Here is a 14,547-nt window from a genome sequence, read left to right on the forward strand (position 1 = left end):
ACCTGAGGAGTCTAGGATTCCAGGTGTTTCCGTATCTAGACGACTGGCTCCTAACTGCCACCTCCAGGCATCTACTATTACAGAACCTAGCAGCCACTATATCTCTAGGCACCTCCCTAGGAATCACCTTCAATTGGGCAAAGTCAGTATTGCTGCCATCTCAGCACATACGGTTTATCGGGGTAGAGATAGACTCAAAGCAAATGCGGGTCTATCTTCCTACGGAGAGAATAGAAACATTACAATCTCAAGTCCGAGCGTTGCTCCTCAAACGCCGAGCCCCAGCAAGGATGGTCCTACAACTGTTGGGTTCCATGTCGGCTACCGTTCTCCTGGTCCCCTTAGCAAGATTGCACACGAGGATTCTCCAGTGGCTCCTGTCGGTCCAGTGGTCGTATCAGGAACTTCCTGTCAGTCACCACATTATAATCACGGAGACGTGCAAACAGGACCTCCATTGGTGGCTTCTCTCCTCCAACCTGGATCAGGGGTGACCCTTCGTTCCTCCTCCTCCAGTGGCCACTTTGACTACGGACGCCTCCCAGACGGGGTGGGGGGGACATTACCTGGGCAGGTCAGTCCAAGGCAAGTGGCACCCCGACGAGAGTTCCCTACACATCAACATACTGGAAATGAGGGTGGTGCTTCTATCGCTTCAAGCACTACACAGCTACCTCCCCCAGGGTATGATTGCCATTCAGTCCGACAACATGTCAGTAGTCTGGTACCTGAACAAGCAGGGAGGGACCAGGTCCTACCCTCTTTGCAGAGAGGCCATGAAAGTATGGAATTGGGCTGTTGCAACCAACCATTTCTTGGTAGCAACACACATTCCGGGGAGATCCAATGTGATAGCCGACAGACTGAGCAGAACCATTCTCTCCCCGCACGAGTGGTCTCCGAATGACAGAGTAGCATCTCAGATCTTCAGAAGATGGGGAACTCCTTGTTGCGACCTCTTTGCAACTCCACTCAACACGAAATGTCTACAGTTCTTTTCTCTCACCCCAGTTCCGGGGGGGTTTCCCAAGGGCACCCTAGTCCAAACTTGGCCCACCGGCTTATTGTACACCTTTCCACCAGTTCCCCTTCTTCCCAGGGTGATCCAGAAAGCGATTCACTTGCAGTGCAAGATGATTTTAGTTGCCCCATACTGGCCTCGTCAAGTCTGGCTGCCATTTCTTCGGAAATACGCACTGGACAGTCCATGGTTCCTGGACCAGGTTCCAGATCTCTTGATCCACCAGTCGGGACAGCTTCACCCGTCCCTTCACTCACTGAAGTTAACAGCTTGGCTCCTCCACTTCCGACTATAGTCAGGAACCAGGTTTTGGATTCAGAAGTTATACATATCTTGTCCTCCGCCCACAAAAATTCTACTAAGAAGATGTATAATAGTAAATGGAAGAGATTTGCTATTTGGGCCCAACTCCGGGGATTAGATCCCATTACTACTCCGGTGGCTGAAGTTTTAAAATTTTTAGCTTCCTTATTCAATCAAGGTGCTTCGGTCTCCACCATTAAGGTTCAATTAGCAGCTATTTCTAATTTTCATGAAAGTATAGACCCACCTTTGATGAGCAATAAGTTGTGTAAAGCCTTCATGAAAGGTGCTGGGCTGCTATGTCCTCCAGTTTCTCATCCTGCTCCACCATGGGATCTTAATTTCATATTAGATGCTTTGACCTCTTCCCCCTTCGAACCGGCAGCAACTTCTGACTTGAAATTTCTTTCCTGGAAGACTGCCTTTTTGGTGGCAATTACATCAGCCAGAAGAGTTTCGGAACTTCAAGCCCTACGTGTCAAACCACCATACCTGGTTTTTCACAAGGATAGAGTATCCCTTAGGCCTAATCCATCTTTTGTTCCCAAAGTTTGTTCTAGTTTCTGTCTTCAACAGTCTTTGGAACTTCCAGTTTTCTTCCCCAACTATTCAGACAGAGCAGAATATATCTTCCACTCATTGGATGTTCACAGACAATTGCGTTTCTACTTAGATAGGACGCACCAAACACGGAAAACAGATCAGTTGTTTGTGTCCTTTTCAGAAGATAAATTGGGCAAAAAAGGTCACTATTGCCAAGTGGATTAGAGACTGTATCAGTCATATTTATTTTCTTTCTAATAGACAGCTTACAACCACTGTGAAAGCTCATTCTACAAGGGCTATTGCTACTTCAACAGCCTTTCATTCCAAACTTGCCATTAGTGACATTTGTGCTGCGGCTACCTGGTCCTCTCCTCACACCTTTATTTCTCATTACAAATTGGATGTGGCATCCCGGGGGCGAGCTTCCTTCGGTTCCACAGTTCTCAGGAGTGTTTTCCAGTGAGCCACCCAGGAATCAGGTGCTAGGGACGCTGTCCCATCAGTACAGAATGTAGGCGAGATAGGATCACATAACATCTTTTAGTTATGTACTTACCATAACTTTAGATGTTTGGGATCCATCTTGCCTACATTCCTAATACCCACCCACCTTCCCCCTGCCTTGGAGATCAGAAGAGACCGGACGGTTCGTGTTCGACCGTTTCATCTTGAAACATCTGGCAATGTTATATCAGCAGTGCATGTGTGTGTGCATGTGTGCGGACAAACAAGATCTGGGGACTTGGTGGTGGTGCATCCTGGGATATAGAATAGCTCAGCCAATAAGAGACTTCGCTCTATAGTATAGCGTGCCGAGTCGGAGCCGAGGATTGGCTCCGAACCCATCAGTACAGAATGTAGGCGAGATGGATCCCAAACATCTAAAGTTATGGTAAGTACATAACTAAAAGTTTCAGGCGAATAGGTTTTGAAGATCGTCCATTAAGGGTAGAGATGGCCGTGAGAAGCAAATCCTCCTTTCTAGGGGATAATGCCTCATCCATCAGACCAGACTCTCTTATTTCCACCTGTCCTTCATCACATGCTGTCCCAGAGAGTGATAGAACTAGTTTCTCCTTCCCAGATGGGGAAAGGTTTTTATTCAAGAATGTTTTTAATGCCAAAGTAAGAAAGAAAGAAAGTTCCTGGAGATGAGTTCTGGCTCTTTCCTTCATAGATCTGTTTGTGACAGTGTCCAAATACAAAATGAAGTCATTTCATGACCTGTTGTCTCTTTCTCTTCATGCAAGTTTCCTTTGAAACACTAGATTTAAAAGATGTTTATTATCACATCAATATTCATCCGAACTTCAGATGTTTTTTTAAGCATTGTTACATTTCTTACACTGAGTGTACTCCCCTAAGAGTTGATGCTGTTGTTCAGGATTTGGAAACTTACATGGACAGTGACCTAACTTTTGACCAACATGTGTCTGTTGTTGTAGAAAAGTACTTCTTTATTGTACAACTTGTAAACAAAGGGATTGAGTCTAGATCCAGGAATGTCATTGCTCCCCTTTACTCAGGCCTTATTAGGCTAATCATTGAATATAACCTTTGGCATGTAACATGCAACAACTGGAATGCTCACAAAGGTACCGGACTAAAAGGATACAAGACCTAAACAACATGTTTTACATGAACCAACTCAAAGCCCTGTCACTATACTCAGTATCCTACAAATTTCTAAGAAGTGACCTGTGTCTGGCATACAAGGCATCCTCTGATCCATTACTGTTGAATTTTTTGCACATGAGCAAATCAGATGTCATCAGAAATACTCAACCTAAGGCTCTAAGGATCTTCTGCAATATCACTGAATTGTTTGGAGGGACAGGTATATTTTGCAGAGGATACTGCTGCTGTGGAACAGACTCCCCATCCACATAAAACAAAGTTCATTCCTGTCCATTTTCAAGCACTAAGATCTATGGATGTAAAACAAAAAAATTACCGCAGGACTACCCTTGTACTCTTAATGGACAGTGGAATCTCTTAAATTACTTATTCCATGCATGGGACATCTCAAATTATCTATAGTATGATCCCAGTTATTTTTATTAAGGGGAATATATAATTATTGACTATGAGATGGGTAAGGCCAATCTACAACCAAATTTGACAGGTTATTTAAAGCACAAAAAGGGAAATTGACTAGGCTGAAAATGGCCCACAAGGGCAGCTAGCCTAATACGTACCCAAGAACATATTAACTTGTTAAAGTTTTGTTTGTCTGGCTGATATTATTAATTCTCTGCCTTACCCTTTGGACTATCCCATGCACCAAGAGTGTTCACAAAGTGTCTAGCTCCAGCTCTAGCTCATTGTATGGTGTAGGGTATCCACATTTTTCTATATTGAGTTGACTTGCTTATCTTTGCAGTATTTTGCTAAGTGGAATCCCTCCATGGATCAGAGATCTCTTATACAAGCTGGGATTCCAAGAGAACATACAAAAGTGTTTTTGATTTCTTCACACAGTGTTCCTAGGGTGTCAGCTAGGGACATCACTTCAGAGAGCTTTTCTTCTACAGGAAAAATAGATCTGTATCTAGATCTTTTTCTAAGGTTTTCCACTCAGACTTTGGTCACTGCGAGTGAACACCTCAGGATTTGGGGTCTCATGGCATCCAGGATTCTCATGATACCCCTGGCAAGACACCACATGAGAAAGATATAGTGCTATCTAAAGCATTTTGATCTCACCACCAACACCTTTGTCTTTTCAAATCCCACTGCTGGGGTTTTTCACAAGAGAAATCACTTGGTGGAGATAGCAAAAATCCATAAATCTATGTCTCCCCTTTTCCCTATCTTTTCCAAAGCAGTTAATCATCATTAATGGGTCGGACTTTGCTTAGGACACAGCTTGAAAGGGAGACAAGAATGCAAGGTGTTTGGGACACCAAGGTCCTTTCCTACCAGATAATGTTTGAGGAAGTTTTCATGGACTGATGGCATGCATAATTCTTATAATGCCAAAGGCTTGTTTCCTCATGAGGAAACATCACTGTTATGTATGAAAGAGCTGGACCAAGCACCTTCATTCACTGGAATCTCAGTTTCTGGTGTTTCCATTCATCAGGCAAGAGTTACTGTGGTAAAGTGCCCAGGTGAGTATCATTCCTTCCCTTCTTCTCACATCTTCCAGCGTAATCTGTCCAGACAGATTCATCCAAATTCACTTCTGGAGCTGTGTCAATGGGAGGGCAAGTGGAGACTTTTTGGAGGTCCAAGAGTGCACAGAATCATATCAATATCAAGAATATCTTGGTGGTGATCTACACCTTTAAAGTCCTTCACCACCTATGGATATTGGGTTCTGTTCTTGTACTTACCTAAACAAGTAAGGAGGTACAAGGTCATGCTCTCTAGACCAGTTGGCAATGATGGCCTGGAAGCTGGCCTTACACAATTCTCTAACTCTTCAGGCATCATACATCCCGTCAGAGTAAAATATTGTGTCAGACTGATTCGACAAATCCTGGGCAGACCCACATGAATGACAGCTCAAGGCAGTGGTGTTCCAGGATTTTGTCCAAATGTGGGGAATGACACAGATAGATCTGTTTGTCTCCTTTCAAAACAGACAGCTGGAAAAATTGTGTTTCAAACATCCTTGAAACTATGCTTGGAGGACGGACACGGTCTTGTTTCCTTGGACTGGAATGTTCCTGTATACGTTTCCACCCTTTCCACAGATTCACAAGGTTCTTCTGAAGACTCAGAAAGAAATGACAAAGATCACTGTGGTGACCCCATATTGACCCGAGCAATCTTGGTTCACCCTTCTTATGGTATTGCCCGAGAGCAATTATCACAGACTTCCTCACATTTACTCACCCAGTCTTGGGTCAACTGGCATGTCCCATTTTGGAGCAACTACAACTGACAGCCCGAATAATTAAATCTTGACTCCATTTAGGTGCTTTTTTTTGAGGATGTGCAGCAGGTCTTAAAGGAGTTGAGAAAACCTGCTATTAGAAGATCTTATGTTTACAAATGGAAGAGGTTTTGTAAGTGCTGCCTAAATGGGAAAAGAATGTCCCTTGAGGTTGACATCCCTCTGGTTTTAAAAGCTACTTCAGGATGGCTTATTGTCTGCATCCATTAAGGTACATTTAGTAGCATTCTCTGCTTGTCTTCCAGTGGATCCCCTCTTTCTTCTTCTGTTTTGGTAAAACAGTTCATGAAAGTAGTATTGCATATGAGACCTAACTTTCAAGTGAATTCCTCTTTTCTGTGCTGCCAACTATGGTCTAGAAAAAATTGACCTTAGCACCTTTCAAACCTACCACTCAGGCTGAGCTGATTATTTTAACGTGGAAAACTGTTTAGCTTATTGTTGTGACTTCTGCAAGGTGAGACTCTGAGCTGTAAAATCTCATGGTGGGACAACCTTACCTGATTTTCCACATGGATAAATTTATGTCACACACTAACCCCTCTTCCATGCTGAAAATGGTCTGAGAATTCAGTCTGAATCAGTCAACCAACCTCCCTGTTTTCTTCCCAGAATTTAAGAATAAAGGGAGAGAGGATACTTCATACCTTGAACTTGCACCAGCAGTTCAAGTATTACTTTGACAGAACAGAACCCTTCAGGCAGGCTGAAAGGCTTTTTATTTCCTACACAGGGGCAAAGAAGGACCATCCTTTCAGATTTGACTGCCTAACACTAGACCCAACTTAAACAAGGTGTGCTTAGCATTTGTTAAGATTGGGTCTTGTGCCACTCTAGTGCTTAACTGATTTATCGTTTTCTGATATCAGAGTGTAATCAGTGCACTTCTTAAAGGAGTAATGTTGCCAGCTACACCTGTCAGTCTAAGCTAAAAAAGACCAATGATATGATGGGACTCCAGAAAATGTCATTTTTCATAAAAATGTCTCCCAAAAATGTGATGTTAACTGCATGGGGATTATCATAGTTGAGAAAAGCACCATGATCAGCATGCTTTGGGATAGAAAGTATACAGTCCAAGCACTCCAGCTTCAGTGTCCCAGTGTGGCTGCTTCATCCCTACACGCACACACACACACGCACACACACACACGTGTGCACACACACACACACACACACACACACACACACACCAATTACTCAGTTGCATAACCACAGAGTACTGAATATTATGAAAGAAAAGAACTGGTGATCTGGTGATGGGATCCTTAGAAAAAGGAAGGAGCAAATTACATAAAAGTAAATGGAATCTAAGGGAGTGAGAAATGTAGAGTAGTGTTCAGCAGGAGGAGTGAGATTTAAGAGAAGGAAGGAATTAAACAATTTATGGAACATAAGAGGGAATGATCATTAAAAAGGACATATATATGAAAAAATGTTACTGTGGTTTGTTCTTTTTTATATTAATATATGCCTGTACCTGTGTCACTGTTTTACTAGTGATTTAAAAAGACGTTAGCAAAAAAAAAAAATAATTATCCACTAAAATGTTGTTTTGTTTTGTTTCAGATAGCACTCGCATGCTCTGGTACTTACTTCCTATACCAGGTAAGTATAAAATGTGAAATGCATTCTGAGAATTTATAGAACTATTACACCTTACCAAAGAGAAAAAAAAAACTAAAGTATCTCTCTCTTTTAAACCTGTTCATCATGTATGTCTTTAACGTTTGGTACTGCTTGATAGTCTGTCAGTATTTATGCTTTTACAACAGTGAATAATGTTTTCAGTTAGACCAGTTTTAATCATACACCCAGTTTGCTTAACAAGAAGTAGTCAAATACCACATTGCTCTTCTCTCAGATAGTAGGTTTATCCTTCTGTCATCTCTAACCAAATACATTGCCGAAGCACAAGTAATAAATTTCAGTGTACAGCTGATGGTGGAGGTGAGGAAAGGACTGACTTACTCACTGACATCATTTGGGTCAGTAGTCTGGAACCAGTGAATGGGTAGGAGCTGAGATGTGGACGCAACATACTTCATTTGTGTGTCCATGATTTTATGCCTGTCACTGATATTTTCCATCAGTGTTATGGTGTACACGTTTCCTGTTTCAGGCATTTATTTGTATATCATCTGGGAGGAGTCATATGTGAGTACAGTGTTGGGAAGGGTAGCTACTTTTAGTCACTGGGGCAGCAGCTTTGTGGCAAGGATGACAAAAATGGAACCCTGTCTCTCTGGCCTTTTGATTTAGTATAATCCCAAGCAGTAACCACAAGGTAATCCAGAAGGATTTTTTCCTTCCTTCTCAACATAATAAGAAGGGCAGATCTGCATTGTCCAGGCTAGGTAATTAGTATTTTTTTGTGTGACTGTTGAAGGAGCCAGACAATCACAGTCATCCAATTCCACAAGTCACAGTAAAGATAGTAACTCTTGTGAAGATGGACAGTAATGACCAAGTGGTTGTGGCACTGTTGTCTACAGTAGAGACATTCTTGAAACAAGTTTCAAAGAACACTTCCCTAGTAGAAGGGCAGTAAGTGGTTATCTACTTGATAGTAAAAACTCCATCTGGGAAATATCAGCTTGACAGCTATATGCTCTTCTCTCATTGAATCCAAGGAGATATTTCTTACACTTTTGCCTATGCTCACATGATGCATTATTCTTATTACCTACTTTCATACTCATTTATTCTACTTTTCAGCATTCTTATTTTTCATAGATAAAATCTTTCACAACCTGAACACTGTGCAAAATATACCACATTAACATATTCACATGTAAAATAACCTGGACAGCTATCATTTTTGTTTGTTGAACTACAAAAATAAATAAATAAAGACTGTCAGCAATATACATACAATATGTACAGTTGTAACATTTATAGGTTTCCAAAAATAATAAATAAATAAAAAGTGTAAGGCAGGAAAAATAACTTGTGACCAAAAGAAACTTGGTCCTGCAATGGAAAGCAGTATCCAGGACTCAAAAGGCCAAGTGGAATCAACATAAACATTCATTTGAATGAAAAATGCTGCACAAGGCAGACTCAACACAAACTTTTAATAGTTTAGGACATTTGACCTTTGACATATAATGGACTTCATGAGAAGCATAGCTGCTTTGTACTGTAGGAATCCTTAGTATATGTTAACAATATTGTCTTTGTCTTACTGATTTTTACTATGACTGGGGGAAGTCTTCACCATTAATGTCTCCCTTTATGTACCATTATGAAGATCTGCTAAGGGACAGCCATAGTTGACTTTGCTGGATTACTTTGGAACTGCATGTGGTGGTTAGTTGTCCATCGTAATGTTGTTTAGACAGAATATGAGAAGGCAGAGTAGAGTTAAATTCAGTTAAGCTGGTTGATATGTGGTTTGCTGGCTGTGAATGGGATGGAGTATAATTAAGATAACCAGACTGACATTTTGAGGGTGGAGGTGGGAAAGGAGTTATAAGTGAGTATAAAAGAGGAACTATGTCTTTGTGTATGCAGTTTGAGTTCTCAAGGATTTTTTTCTTTCCTTATCAAAACTGTAAGAACTGGCAGATTTGCCTTGTCCAGACTAGGTAGAATGTTAATATTTTTTGTGTGAATGTGTGTATGAGTGCTGAACTAATGTTTATTTTTGTGTGTGTGTCACATGCGTGGTTGACTCCGTACAGATTCAAATATGTGCTGTCAAACTTTTTATGTACAATGGACATGATCATTGGACTGAAGTTATATGTACAAGTTACATGAGTACCTTTTTAGGGGTAACTTACTCCTATTTTGGAAAGGTGACAAAATATTCTGTAAATATGATTATACATATTCTAAAATGTATGTATACATGGCACTAAATAGTACCTTTATCCTTATTGTCAGAGTATTAGCTATCACTCATGTATCCTTCCTTACCTTATGTTTACTTAAAAATGACCTCCCTTTCATTGCATATAGCCTCACTTATTCGTTGTCTTCATTTCCATACTTAACACAAACCATGACATGTACTCAGTGTTGTAAATGTTTTCATATTTTACTCCTTTCTATAATAGTGAGGTCTAGAGATTTTGTATTACCAAACAATGTTGCCAGTCGTAGTTGTTGATTCCTACAAAATGTTATAAATATTCTCATAGTTAATTCTTTCCACTTTGTTATTGTACTGAGTTATGTACTTCCAGACTGAGTTTGTAAATGGTCCACTGGGACCAGTTCTCTGCCTTGGTTAACAAATATAACTAAATAAAATATCTCATATTATTCTATATAAATACAGTATGATTTTTTTTGGAGTTATTCAGGTTTGTTATTGTAGCTGATTATTATTGATATTATTATTATTAATATGAATAATAATTTTTATGTGATACTGAAGTTAATACTGAAGTTAAGATTTAAAGGTTATGCATGCAAAGACAACTTTTTTGACTTGGATATGTCTGTCCTGAAAATATATTGTCATTTTTTTTCTTTTATTAACTGTATATGTGGGTAGTTTCATTTTATCTATGTTGGATGGGAATATATTATATGGTGAATATTTCACAATGCTTTTTTTCTCTTCTGTAGTATAGGAAATTATTTTGGAATATTAATGAGTCTATGACATCAGTTAAAAAATGGAGGACAGTGAATTACATACAAAAGTATTCATTACTTGCAGCTTGTTTTAAATAATACATGTACAGAATGTAACTCATACATCAAACTGGGTATAGATATTGATAGTGCTAATGAAATAAGTTGTCCCTTGTATATACTGACCAAAATGATTCTTGGAGGAGGAGAGTTGGAGCATTGGCTTTTCATTGCCTATATCCTGTTTTCCACATTCTTACCTATAGGTATTTCAGTTTTGGATTTCAGGAAGTTGATGACTGAGATTTTAGATTTACATAAGGGGATTCTTCTTTTTGGATGTCAAGAAGGTTACCTAAGATTTTAGATTTTCAACAGAAAATTATTCTTTTTTGGATGGACTTGTAAGTATTACTCAATAGCTCAAGAAGCTGAGACAGCACAGGATATCTCTTGAACTTTTTTTTACTAGGTACTGTTAACAGTTAAGTTGATTGGATACAATTTACCTGTTGAGACACAAGCACAGGGGAAATATCAAGACAATTTTCCCCAGGTGCCAGGTTTTCTGTAGAATGGGCAGAGGTCAGAGGAGGAGCTTCTGGGTTTAGAGAAGTATGCGAGTCATCCTTCCCATCTGGCGACACTAGTTTAAGCAAAAAAAGCGTGTCATTTGAGGACATGCAAGATGGGGAGGTTGTTATTTCCTCAAAAAAACTCCACCAGACTTGTACAATCTCCCCAGCAAGGACAAACTCATTCCAAAATGAATCCAGGGAAATACAACAAGAAATAAGGGATCCTGATGGCTCTGCTGATTCCCAGGTATGTTTTCCCAAACTTAATTCAGTGCTTTTGCCTGAATGTCAGAGTGAACATTTACAAATTGTTGATTTATCAGATCTGCAGGTTACGGACAATATAAAAAAATGTACTTTTAAAAGGGGCAAAATTTGTCCCTACTAGAATACCATGTTTAGCGGATGTAAAACTGGATGTTAAACAATTTTGTCAGAAGTTATATTTAAAAGTACATTTTCAAAATAGTGAAAGTTTGAATGCATGTAATAATGTAGACAGTGATGATGTTCTGTTGAATTAACCACCTATGATTCTATGAATTTCAGTTTATATGAAGCCAATGTGTTTTTTGAGTTGTTGAAGGATGGGGAAACTGGTAATAATGGTGTATTGTGTAACTTAACTGCTGATGAACATGCTGAGAGTTTCTGTACTGGCTACTGTCATTTATGTGTTCCTACATTCCCTTCCAAAAGTAGTTTTATGCCATCAAAAAGCTCTCAAACCATATACATGTTAGAAAATATGGTTTGTAAGATGGTGGAACATGAATTTTGTTTGTTTATAAAACAGGAAAAGGAATATAATTTGACAAAAAAATAAATGGACAGACTAGCAGAATGTACGTTTGCATCAAAAAGGTTATGTTTTTAGGGAAGCTGACAAGGGAGGTAACTGGGTTATTATGAACAGAGGTCAGTATGATAACATGATTAACAAGTTATTATGTGAAGCTGATAATTATATGGAATGTCATAATAACCCAGTTAAACAATTTAATTTGTAATTGAGTGAACTGTTGGAAAGAGGGGGAGGCTTGGTTTTCTGGGGAATAGTGATATAAAAAGGCTAATTATTAAAGAAGCCCGGGACCCAAAATTTTTTGCCATTCCTAAAATTCATAAAAGTTTAACCAGTTCTCCAGGTAGACCCATAATATCAGGAAAAGGCTCGTATTTGAAAAATGTGGGGATTTTTTTGGACTTTCAGTTTAAGAAGTATTTACTGAAAGCTCCATCCCACATGAAAATTACAGGTGAATTATGAGTAAGATGGAATGGAGGGATGATTACTTTTGGGCAACGGGTGATGTTAGTGCTTTATGCACTAACATTGAGACCAGGTGGGGAATGGAAGCAATGGCAAAAATAATGGGTGAGGGGCCTCAAACCTCTTGTTTGCTGTCCCATTTTGGAGTTTTGTCTTACCCATAAATATTTTAAATGGAAAAGTGTTTTTTCTTACAGAAGAGAGGAACAGCGATGGGGGCATCTTTGGCCCCTACGTATGCTATCATCGATATGGGTGAATTTGAGAGACAGTTGATGTATCTAAATGAATAGTTTGTTAGGAATGTGATATACTACAAAAGGTTCATTGATGATTTAATTTTTGTGTGTAAAGGTGAACAGGAAGGGTTTTTTAAGATTTATGGAACAGATCAATGACAATTTTCATGGTTTAAAATTTACGCATCACTTGAATTCATTTAGTATGGTGTTTTTGGATGTGGAACTATATCTGGGGAGTGATCAAAGAGTTCAATATAGCCCTTCTTGAAAACGACTTCTGTTAACAACTTTCTTCATGTAAATAGTATGCATCCCCCCATCTAATAAAGTCTTTACCTTATGGGGAATTTAGAAGGCTTTATCAGAATACATCAGATATCACGTTGAGGGATGTTTATTTGGATAAGGTTCAGAATAGACTGGCTGTGTATGGGTATTCAGAACCTATTTTATTGGAGGCTAGAAATAAAGTTTTGGGACAGAATAAGGGATTAGGAGGACAATTTTGTATTTAATACACAAAAAAGTAAGGTCTGAAGATGAGGAAGAAAAGTTGTTTTTTTGGCTAGATTTTCTCCCTTTTCTGCTATTTTGGAAAGAATAATTAGAGGATTATGGTATGTGATGTGTGATGATATGTTAATTGGACATTTATTTCCTAAACATATCACCTTCTCATATGGTAGATATAATAATTTGAAAGAACTGTTGAGTGGGGATGGTATAAAAACTGGACCAAGTGACAAGATGGTAGAAACTACAGAGCCAGGGAACCCTTTAATTGCAACTCCTTTGGAGTTGTATATATTATTAGATGCTGTTGTGCAAAAATAAGCTGGTACATTGGACAAACAAGGAGGAGGGTTAAAATTAAAATAATGGATCATTTGAGGGTATCAGAAGACAAAATATAAATAGCCCGGTAGCACATGGTAGACTGACAAGTAGCTTATTTTTTAATGTTTTGGCATGGACAATTTTGAATAGTGGAAGTAGTTTTAAAAATGAACTTAATAGGTTAGAGTGTAGGATGATTATAAATTATAGAACATTATTCCCAAAAAGGGAAGGAATTTGAATAGCAATTTAACTTTATAATAGCTTATTTATGAAAGTTTTTTGTAGAATGTCATGTTAAAAAGTTTTTTGAATAAAGTTTATAATAATTTTAGATTAAATTGTTTAAATACTTGATTGAGTGAATGTAAGTGATTAATTAGGAAGTACTTGATGTATAAACTGGATGGGATGTTACTGAATAATCTATTCCCAGAAGGCGAAAGGCCAAGGTTCCAGAATAAACTGATTGTTGCATAGATCCTGTGGTTTTTGTGGTTCCTGTGGTTAAACCATATCTTTATAACCTGTGAGTTTTGCCAAACCTGTCAAACCAGATCCATTGCAAACCAGATTATCAAGTATTAAGGGTGGGGGAGAGCTGAAAGCTGCATGTAGCAGTGGTGGTCTCAGGTGGACAAACTCACTATTTAACCACTTAGATAACTGAATTTTTCAGTCAGGTCTATTTTGGAAATAAAAGGTATTTTTAGTGTCCTTTGCATTAGATGTCATCTGTCTTGCTGACTACATTAGACCATATGTGACCACATATCCAGAACATAAAAGCGTGACTTGGACTCTGCTGACTCAACCTTGATAGTGAAAGACTTGACAAGAGCTTACAAGATGATTCATTATGTACCCTGTATATGTTGAAGAAGTTAAAAAAAAACACCATAAGGTCATATGAGTCAGTTGTCCTTTTTGAAGGATAGTAGATTATTCTCTTCAGAATCAAACCTATGAATTTATGTTTTCTTATTATCTATAGCAGCACCAAAAGCCAACTTCGCATCTTCTACTTGTGTATGAGGCATATAACTCTGTGGTTACTCTCAGCTGTGCTGCTTAAAGCATAATTTTGTCATCTGTTAATATTCTTTATCACGCTGCGGATTTCATTGTATTGATATCACAGTCTGTGTAAACTGTGTTCATCACATGTGGAGACTTATATTTACCTGTCAGTTAGTAGCATCATATGATATTTCCCCTATATGGAAAACATGATTATGTATTATGATAATATC

The 14,547-nt window shown here is 38.8% G+C and overlaps 1 protein-coding gene across 1 annotated transcript in view; it reads left to right on the forward strand.

Annotated features, from left to right (window-relative positions):
- LOC122806053 overlaps positions 1–14,547 on the forward strand; it is a gene marked incomplete in the record, with an annotated part of 1,002,329 nt that overhangs the window by 871,337 nt on the left and 116,445 nt on the right. The window contains 1 exon segment of the mRNA XM_044076294.1: positions 7,344–7,382. Coding sequence (XP_043932229.1) covers positions 7,344–7,382 — 39 coding nt within the window.

The sequence above is a fragment of the Protopterus annectens genome, chromosome 7.part0 (genome assembly GCF_019279795.1).
Source record: "Protopterus annectens isolate FY-2018-M chromosome 7.part0, PAN1.0, whole genome shotgun sequence".
In the NCBI taxonomy this organism is placed as follows: Eukaryota; Metazoa; Chordata; order Ceratodontiformes; family Protopteridae; genus Protopterus; species Protopterus annectens.